We start from the raw sequence: 10701 nt of genomic DNA, 5'->3' as shown, positions 1-10701 counted from the left end.
GTGTCGCCCTCCCTGTGTGTGTGTGTAGCAACAGGCCAGAGAGCCTAATTCAGCAAAGCCGGGAGAGGGAACCCTGGTTGGTTGAGAAAGAGAGGCTCAGTACATCAGATGACACCCCAGAAGTGGGGTCCAACCAATCACAGTGTCTACCGGTTGTCTCGTCTGATGCTTTTTTGTGCAGTGTTCATACAGCACCGAGCACATTGGTGGCCCTGGTCCCTGGCTGGGGTTCCTAGGAGCTACAATACAAATAATTAATATGAAGAGTGTGCTCCAGAGCCAAAGATACCTTACTCTCTCCTGAGGCCTTGCTGCCCTGTGTGACCCCAAACTCCACAGAATATAATATCTGCTCCAGATCTACACTTTTTTTTACCTACTAGAATTTAAACAGTTTAGCTGAAATGGTTCTGAGGCTGCAAAGCAGCTGCAGCCGGGCTGGCAACTTCACCTCAGCCTGATGTAGATGGGTCCGGCTTTACCTTCCCCCTGCCTCACCAGCAAGAGGAATATGGATGGAGATAGAGACCCCTCTCTGGTATGGCTCCATGAGGTTCTGCTGGCTGAATTGCATTATGTTCTGCCCACCAACAGAGGTTTCAGGGGGAGACCAGGAGCAGGGGCGAGTGTTTGGGGCAGGCCATTGTACTTTTACTTTCTCAGTCCATTATCCCGTTGTGTATCCTGGGTGGATGAGCTGGCTTGTAGATCTGCTGGGCCTTCTCAGGGAACTGTCTCCTGTACAGGGATCTGCTGTACTGAAGCTCAGGTGTCACCATGCGCAGGCACAGTCGCTCTGTCACCTTGTCCAGCCCTGGCTTCAGATTATAGCCTAGAATTGTGGCCTTGCCATGCTGCAGCGGTGCCAGTGACTTGTCCCTGAGCTCACGGGGGCCTATACTACCCCTCTCCCCGCCTTGAAGGCAGGTCTTGGCCAGCTGCTCCTGCCTTTCCCACAGCACCCTGACTTCCTGCTGCATGTGCTCCCGGCCCATGCTCCAGTCGATCCTCTGCCAGAAGGTCCTGTTGAAGTGTCTGTAGATTGCCCAGTCAAGCCTGTTCCAGCTCTTTATCTTCTCTGCTGTGCTCTCTGAAAGGGCTGACCCGGTGCTTCCCTCCCTGCTGTTGAGTGGGAAGGACACAATGCTGTCCAGGTCCCAGCACAGTGCCTCCTTCAGCAGCACCATGGACTTGTCAAAGTACTCGGAGAGGAGGAGGAGGTCGAAGGCCTCTTTGATGTACTGCAGCATCAGCTGCATGTGCTTGGCAGAGAAATTGCCATTATGGTTGAAGCCGAAGTCGAAAGCCATGAGGTTCTTGGCGTAGTGGCTGTCGGGGGCTGAGGAGTTATAAAACCTGGCTGGCTGGCTGAGAAATTCTTCCAGGCTCTGGGCAGGGGGAGAAGGGGGAGCTGCCTTTGTAGTAGACGAACGAGGATTCCATGAGGCGGATGGGGTTCCGCAGGATGGAGAAGTAGAAGGTGGAGCTTGGCATCACCTTCTGCACCTGGAGGGGTGAGGGGAAGGGGGTGAAGAGAATGAGGGAAGCCTACTCTGCCAGTCTAATATACCCATGTGTCTTTTCCATGGGAGTCGGGTTAACACGTCAGTTGAATTCACTGGTGAGTTAGAGAGTGTGGGCAGAGTAGCAAGTCCTACCCCACCGGCTGCTTTGGAAGGGGCTTTACGGGCTGTAGGATGGGTGTTTAATAGGGATATGCCCAGATGCCCAGGATCAGTGCAGTGCTTGTGAAAGGGGCCCCAGGGCCAATGCTGGAGCCTGGAGTTCTCTATTTAGCCACAGAGCATGTACAAAATGGGCAGCAGCAATGGAAGCTCCCCTCACTGCTCTGCCAGCATGCCTTGACCTGCAGTGGAAGGGTCATCTCTAGGGGCCAAAGGGTGGGTTTGCTTTTCATGCCCACTTAGCTCTGGTTCCAGCTGTGCTGGTGGATTGGACACACTTCTCCAAATGGCATCCACAATCCCAACCACTACCCGACTCAGCCACTGGCCCATGGGACATGCTAGGAGACAAGTCTGTCCATCACCTGAGCGTATCATTCCCCACTATAGCAACACGATGGTGTCAGGCTTGTTGACACTGGCTCAACCGCTAGGATGCAGTGTCTCCAGCTTCCGGGTTAGGCCTGGTGGGAGACATTGCTGATGCTGAAGAGCAGTGGGCAATTAAATATCACTGTAGCTTCCCTCTCGACAACCCCTGCTCATTAGCCCAGAGGGGTGTCCTGGCCATCTCACTGCTATCCTGCTGCTCTTCCTCCCCACCCATTTCCCTTCTGATGCCTTGAAGCTCTGTCCCTTACCTGTGCCTGCAGGAACCTCATGTGGTGGCATATAATGTTAAATGCTGAAGCATTGCCTAGGGTGAATCCCTCCACAGACTCTGCCAGGAAGTAGTGTGGGTAGCCCAGCTGGCTGGCACCATTGATGGGAAGGGCGAAGGTAAGGTGGTGCGTCTCTCCAAAGTGGAACAGGATGTTCATGACAGTGCTGCTGGCGCTCTTGTGCACCTTCAGGAACACCACATGAGTCTTGGGCCTGCAGGCTACTGTGCGAGAAGAGTTGGAGACAGCTGGCAGGCTGTGGGCAAGTGCATCTCCTCCAGCTCTGGGAACTGTGGATTTGCTCTGAAGCAACTCTCTGTCCATACTCCATGATGCCACGTCATTTTGCTTCTCTGCCTTTGTGACCCAGTCTGGTGCTGGGGCAGCTGTTGTAGCAGGTGTGGAAGAGCTGCCCCTCCTGTGGCTTCTGCCTGGCTCTGGAATGACCCTGCAACCTTCCCAAATGGTGACCTTGAAGTTTGCTCCTTGGCAATGATCTCTGCAGCAGATTCTGGTTTCTTGCTGAAGGGATCTGCTGCCTTAGTCATGGGCTTCCTGCTTGGAGGCGGGGTCACAGTTCTATCCATATGATCCCTTTTGGGTGTCCTTTCAGAGACCTGGGGCTAGGATTTCAGTCTCTTGGTTGTCTGAAGGATCCACACATCCTTGCTGTCTTCTCCCTGACTCTTCTTCCAGACCCCATCTTGGCTGTCCAAGGTGCTGGCCTGGTTCTGGCTGAACGTCTGGCCCAGTTCTGTGATGTGCAGAATGCTTTCAGCAGACCTGGGCTTGGCTATGACCTTTTTCTGCCTGTTTTGTGGGACATCACTTTCCAAAGGTTCAGGAAATCGGTGGCCAGAGCTTGTCCCCTTCTCCTGGTGGAACAAGTTCTCATGGCCAGTGGTTTGCTGGAGGGAAAGTCGCTTGAGTTTCTGGTCACACCTGCAGTTGCTGTAAGAGGGAGAATGTTAGAACACCTTAGAACATCGTGGGTGATCTTTGGTCTGACCCAGTATGGCCATTCTTATGTTCTTAAGATCGATCTAGACTAGTATCTTGTCTTCCGACAGTGGCCAATGCCAGGTGCCCCAGAGGGAATAAACAGAACAGGTAATCATCAAGTGATCCATTCCCTGTCGCTCATTCCCAGCCTCTGGCAAACAGAGGCTAGGGACATGATCCCTGCCCATCTTGGCTAATAGCCATTGATGGACCTTATCGTCCATGAATTTATCTAGTTCTTTTTTGAACCCTATTACAGTCTTGGCATTCACAACATCCTCTGGCAAGGAGTTTCACAGGTTGACTTCCTACCAGTGGATCTTCCCATTACTCCTCACCAGACCCCTATCTCTCTTAGTCCGGCAGACTGATGGGAAACCCAGATGCACATCACCTTCTCTGTCTTGCAGCTGTTGACATGTCCTGTGCACACTGACAAGCTCCCACCTACCTACCTGTCCCTCAACACACAGCTTGCCAGTCTAACTCCAGCTGCCAAACCCTTCAACAGGCCACCTAATCCAGTCCAGCCTCCCCAGATTCTCTAACCTTCCAAGTCTCCTGGTGACCTCAACCTGGATATTAGGTAGAGTGCTAAGGATTGCCAAGGGCTTGAGTGGCTCCTTTGTCTCTCCTGTTCTCTGCCTGTGGCACGTAAGTTTATCTCCTGAGGATGCAAATGATTTAGTTGAACCCAAGTGATTGCACTCAGCACAGGGATAACAGTGTGAAATGTAACAGCCTATGTTATAAAGGTAACACTATGATCAAAGGGTCCCTTTTGGCCTTGAAATCTATGACAACTATGAAATAAGTGTGCAGATCTATTACTATCGTGCCAGATCTAGCCTTCTTGGCTCAGCCTGAAGACCCAGATGTTATGGTGCCTGGTTCCTGTCGTACCCTGGTGACAAGTAGGGAATTGCTAGTTGGCTGTGGTATGAAGAATCTTGCTGTTCCTAGAAACCGAGTGTGACTTGCTAGAGTTGGACACTGTGGACATGACAATACTGGTAAGCTGAAACTGGCTGTCTCTAGGATGCTAGAGGATGGATCCAAATGCATAAGCTGTCAGCAGAGCTGGGTGAATAAATCATTCAATTAATTTTCTTTTGGTTGGAAATTGCCTCCATAAATCATGATTTCCCCAAATTTATGTGAAATTCTCGGTCCTGTAGCTTGTTTATAAGTGGTTTGTTGCAAGTGTCTGTGTCAAGGTTCCTTCCCCACTCTGAAAGCTAGGGTACAGATGTGGGGACCTGTATGAAAACCTCCTAAGCTTATCTTTACCAGCTTAGGTCAAAAAGTTCCCCAAGGTACAAAATATTCCACCCTTTGTCCTTGGATTGGCTGCTACCACCACCAAACAAATACTGGTTACTGGGGAAGAGCTGTTTGGAAACGTCTTTCCCCCCAAATACTTCCCAAAACCTTGCACCCCACTTCCTGGACAAGGTTTGGTAAAAAGCCTCACCAATTTGCCTAGGTGACTACAGACCCAGACCCTTGGATCTTAAGAACAATGAACAATCCTCCCAACGCTTGCACCCCCCCTTTCCTGGGAAATGTTGGATAAAAAGCCTCACCAATTTGCGTAGGTGACCACAGACCCAAACCCTTGGATCTGAGAACAATGAAAAAGCATTCAGTTTTCTTACAAGAAGACTTTTAATAGAAATAGGAGTAAATAGAAGTAAAGAAATCCCCTCTGTAAAATCAGGATGGTAGATACCTTACAGGGTAATTAGATTCAAAACACAGAGAATCCCTCTAGGCAAAACCTTAAGTTACAAAAAAGATACACAGACAGAAATAGTTATTCTATTCAGCACAATTCTTTTCTCAGCCATTTAAAGAAATCATAATCTAACACGTACCTAGCTAGATTACTTACTAAAAGTTCTAAGACTCCATTCCTGGTCTGTCCCCAGCAAAGGCAGCATAAAGACAGACACACAGACCCTTTGTTTCTCTCCCTCCTCCCAGCTTTTGAAAGTATCTCGTCTCCTCATTGGTCATTTTGGTCAGGTGCCAGCGAGGTTACCTTTAGCTTCTTAACCCTTTACAGGTGAGAGGAGTTTTCCTCTGGCCAGGAGGGATTTTAAAGGGGCTTACCCTTCCCTTTATATTTATGACAGTCTGATATTTGAGATTCAAGTAGTTTCCACTGGACACACAGCTCAAATCGCAAGTTTCTGTTCCATGGTTGGATAGGGGCCTCATAAGACCAGGTTTCCAGCAAAGCTTGGGATCGCAAAAAAAGATTCACTTTCTGCAAATGCTCTGCAATATTTGGTTAAGGGCCACCATTTTGGCAAACATTCTTGAGTCATTCTTGAGCTATTCTTGGAAAGGGACACACAGGGGCACAGACACACCTGAAGTAAATCTGGTTGAAAATTGAAACAGAATAGAAAACATGTTTTGATTTTGATGTGTGGGGGTTGGCAGCATTTGGCCAACTCCAGTTCTCAATCTGGCTCCTGGGAGTTCTAAGGTGAAATATTCTCCGTCATATGTGGAACTTACTGGGTAGGTTGCAGATTCCGCACAATTTGAAGAGTAACACACAGGATGGTGATGAGGGTGAGAGAAATCCAGAGTCGTCCTACCTGACTGTTGTGCGTCAGTTTCAATTTCCTGAAGGGAAACACATGTACCAGGTTTAATATAATCACTCTAACTTGGTCATGTTTTACAATACATGCCCAGCTGTAAAAATGACAGTGCAAGGTGCAAGGCAGTGTGGAACAAGGACCCAAGAGTTACTTTTGTGTTCCTCTTCTTTAAACCGAAGGTCACACTTTTTACAAGGGTCCCTGTGGTATAATGGAAGGGGCACAGAGTCAGCCATGGCAATAATCCGCATAGCTTGCAGCAGCCCAGTGGGAACTTCCAACTGTGGAACATTTTTAGCTAATTGAAGAGCAAACACTGATAAACGCTAGAAATCCTATTTGCCAGGCTCTTCCATTTACCTCTTACCATGAGATTTTGCTCTGGAAAGTGACTTCATGAAATCACCTTCTCACTCAAACATGTTCCCTTTGTGTATTCAAAGTAGAGCTACTGATTTTAGCAACAGAAACAGGCTTTCCCTACTTTTCATTCTTGCTAGCGGCCCAGAGTGCAAACAGCTTACCTTAGGGTATGTCTACACGGGCAAGTTTCTATGCCACAAGTTATACCACTTTTATTAAAATGCTGGAATTAAACTGCTGTTGCATGTCCACACTGTGTTCCTTGTGACGCTGGAGCGCATCCACATTAGCAGCTCTTGCAATGGCAAAGACAGCAGTGCATTGTGGTAGCTATCTCACTGTACAATTGGCTGCAGGGTGCTTTGGGAAGGGTTTGCAGTGCCTCATGGGGCAGGCACAATGTCACATGATGCAGGTTTCCCAATCCCATTGTTCCATGGGCATCCTACTACATTGCCAGCTTCTTTTCAACTGAAGTGGGGAAGGGGGGGAAGAGTGTGTGACAGGGAGTGTGTGTGTTTGTGTGTATGGAGGGACAGGGGGAGCGAGAGAGTGTGTTTTGGGGAACAGAGAGTGTGTCAGCATGCTGTCTTGTAAGTTCAGACAGTGGCAGGAAGCAACCAGTCCTGAGGCAGGGGGAGAGGGAATCCCCGACATCAGCCCCCACCTCCCTCCCTGGGCTTTGAAAGGGGAGGGGCGCATGTCTCCAGGGCTGCTGAGTTCAAAACAATGAGCAGAGCTGTCACTTGAGGCATTATGGGATAGCTCTGGAGGCCAGTTACAGCACAGAAAGCAATCAAGTGTCTACACTGACAATAGAGCGCTGGAGTCTCTGCGCAAATAGCCTTACGACTCTCGTCAAGGTTTTTTGTGGTTTTTTTTGCAGTTCTGCAACTGAGGAGTTTCTGTGCACAAGGTGGCTTGGCAGTGTGTACACATCTTCAGTTTGAGTGCAAAAAGCTGCTTTACTGCGCAGAAACTTGCCAGTGTAGACCTGTTTGCTATGCTCAATCATTTATACTTGTCAAACCCAGCAGTGACAAGTGATAGCTGCACAGGTGTCAGGGAGAGCCCCATTTGCCTTGCAGAACCTTAGAGGTGGTGATGCATGAGATGCAAGGAGCCCAGATTGACGAGAGCTCAGGCTCTCTTGCTTTAGCCCTGGTCTGAACTGTTCTCAGACCCAGACACGAGAGACACAGATCCAGCAGGGCTGTTCTGTGGAGGGGAGCTATGTACATTGGTAGAAGTAGCATTCTTCAAATGAGAAGTTAACTTGAGAAGTCCCTATACCTGATTTTATCTCATTGCTAATTAATAATAGTTAATAACCTGGAGGAGTTGTCAGCTCCTTTCTTGAGAGTTTGCTTTACTTGACATACAATGCTTGTGAAACTTCAGCCCGTCCAAACCTTCACCTTCAGAGTGGAGACAGCTGCTGCCCGGGTAAAATAGTTACTTTGTTCCCCAGCTGTATCCCATTAATCAAACAATGCAGAAGTGTTAATACACCAATACAAATTAACTGTGTGATGAGCAAATATTTATTGATACTCTACTGCTTGTCTATTCCTCAAACGCTGCCTCTGCTTTTCAGCCCACAATGACTCATACTGATGTATTGACAAAATTGCCAAAGTTGCGTTGGTGGCAGAGGCTTATTTCATTAATGACAGGGGACAAATATTCTGTACTGCGGGGAACGAGATGCAGTTTCTCATGGAATTAATTGGACTAATTTCCTCTTCTAGGGTGATTTGAACAGAGTTTAAACTGCTTTCTCACTCATTTGTCAACAAATCACAAAAACAGGGCTGACTTCCCTGAAGGTTAGGAAGAACATAACACCTCCAGTGATATCATGGCCCCATTGAAGACAATAGCAAAACTCTCATTGACTTCAGTGAGGCCATGTGATCTTCTCTTGTGGATGTTGGTGTGGTAGAGGTTCCCCTGGGTGGTGTACTCACCCTGAAATAGGCTGGGTAGATAAACTCTGAATCAATTGTGTGGGTCTGAATCTAGACTCCAAGGGAGTAAAAAACCCAGAGTTTTATCTTCTTCTTCTGTGTACTGCAGTAGCACCTCTGGGTCCCGACCAGAGCCTGTCATGCCAGAAACTAGACAGAGAGCAAAATTGTCCCCGCATGAAAGAGCGAACATTCTAAACGAGGAGAGATAAACAGAGGGGAGGACCAGGTACCATTGCATAGTGGTATCTGGTATAATAAACGGCAGTCTCCCTTTCCATATATGAAACCCTCTGTCTCACAAGAAAGGCCACACTGGGTCAGACCAATGGTCCATTAAGCCCAGTATCCTGTCTTCTGACAATGCCTGGCACCAGATGCTTCAGAGGGAATGAACAGAACTGGGCAATTAGAGCGATCCATCCTCTGCCATACAGTCCCAGTCTCTGGCAGTCAGAGGCTTAGGGACACCCAGAGCATGGGGTTGTATCTCTGACCATCTTTGCTAATAGCCATTGACGGACCTATCCTACATGAACTGATCTAACTCTCTTTTGAACCCAGTTACACTTTTGACCTTCACAAAATCCCCTGGCAATGAGTTCTACAGGTTGATTGTGCTTTCTGTGAAGAAGTACTTCCTTATATATTTTTTTAAAACCTGCTGCCTCTTAATTTCATTGGGTGACCCCTGGTTCTTGTATTATGTAAAGGGGGAAAAGTACTTCCTTATTCACTTTCTCTACACCAGTCATGATTTTATAGATTTCTATCATATCCCCCCACTTTGTCATCAATTTTCCAAGCTGAAGAGTCCCAGTCTTTAATCTCTGTTCATATAAAGCTGTTCCAGACCCCTGATTCTTTTTGTTGCATTTCTCTCCACTTTTTCCATTTCTAATATATCCTTTTTGAGACAGGGTGACCAGAGTTGCATGCAGTATTCACGGTGCGGGAGTGCCATGGATTTATATAATGGCATTATGATATTTACTCTTATTATCTATCCCTTTCCTAATGGACACTAACATTCTGTTCGCTTTTTTGACTGACACTGCATATTGAGCTGAAGTTTTCAGAGAACTATCCACAATGACTCCAAGATCTTTCTTGAGTGGTAACAGCCAATATAAACACCATCGTTTTGCATGTGTAGTTGGGATTGTTTTCCAATGTGCATTGCTTTGCATTTATCAACAGTGATTTTCATCTGTCACTTTCCCCCCAATAACCTCATTTTGTGAGATCCCTTTGTAACTCTTTGCAGTCAGCTTTGGACTTAATGATCTTGAGTAGTTTTTGTGTCATCTGCAGACTTTGCCACCTGACTGTTCATTCCTTTTCCCCACTCACTGATGAATGTGTTGAACAGCCCCAGTCCCAGTAGAATGGGAACAGAATTAGTTGTTCCATTGGAAAACAGGGAACATGAGTAAGGCCATAGAAATGAGTATGGCAAGCGGGCATATTTGCTGAGTACCACAGGTGGCTGTGCGTCTCCTTCCAATTCCAACGTGAAGAAGGCAACACGCACTTGCGATTAGGGAGCTCTGTGCTTAAAAAGTAGTTTTAAAGCAGGCAGAAGCAATACAGGCTACTGCTCGACTTGCTCCAGTGAGCTCACTTCTGCCGTTCCTCCTTTGCAGCCCTGGGGCTTCCTTAGAGCGATTGTTCCTGCCAATAGAGATGAGAAATGCTACTTCATGTCCTAGTGAAGCTTCAATGCTCTCATCAGTTTGAATTTCCCCAATATTCCTGCAGAGCATGTCTGCTGCTTCCTAATGAGTTCCATTGATACTCAACACTCAAGTCCTTACATAGCACCCTAGGTACACAAGTGGACCAGACAAGAGACAGGTGGACACAGCATCAATAAAATGGAACAGGATTTATTTCAAAGGTATAAAATCAAATACACTTACGTGATCAGGTGTCTTTTGAATTTCAGCATGGTGTGCTGGGGTGTTCGCCGACTCCTACTGTGAGAGCTGTGTGGAGTGCTTTGAGATGCGAACTGTGTAAAGCAAATATGTTTTGCCTTTTCCTGAGAGGCTGCTCCAAAGAGCCCCTCCCAACTATTCTCTCAGGCAGTGAGCATGGAGCCTACATTCCAGAGCATGCACTGTACCTGAATGGTTCTCGCTGCCAGCGACCCAGAGACTGCTCTGGGTTAGCACCTTTTCAACTGAAAGGCAAATAATAGTTGGTTTGCACAGTTGGGCTCTTTCGCATCAAGTGTCCTTGCAAATTGTTTACTTTCTGTGCATCTAATTCATAGAGTACCCTGCGGGGAAGGTAGCTGTGCCATGCGGATTCATGGTGCTCTCTGCAGTAGGGTCTGCTCACTGCCATGGTTGCATATGCTGGAAACCATTTTATCTGGCTTTGCTCGGACATCTCT

General features: G+C 47.6%; 1 protein-coding gene across 1 annotated transcript; it reads right to left on the bottom strand.

Annotated features, from left to right (window-relative positions):
- Positions 1 to 659: 659 nt before the first annotated feature.
- LOC141993715 (galactose-3-O-sulfotransferase 2-like) lies at positions 660 to 2671 on the bottom strand. Its single transcript, XM_074963259.1, is given in 3 exon segments — positions 660 to 1397; positions 1399 to 1506; positions 2327 to 2671. Coding segments are annotated over 3 exon segments (1191 nt in total).
- Between the last annotated feature and the right edge of the window lie 8030 nt (positions 2672 to 10701).

Source organism: Natator depressus, chromosome 9 (genome assembly GCF_965152275.1).
Source record: "Natator depressus isolate rNatDep1 chromosome 9, rNatDep2.hap1, whole genome shotgun sequence".
Lineage (NCBI taxonomy): Eukaryota > Metazoa > Chordata > Testudines > Cheloniidae > Natator > Natator depressus.
This window is presented reverse-complemented; position numbering and strand designations above follow the sequence as displayed.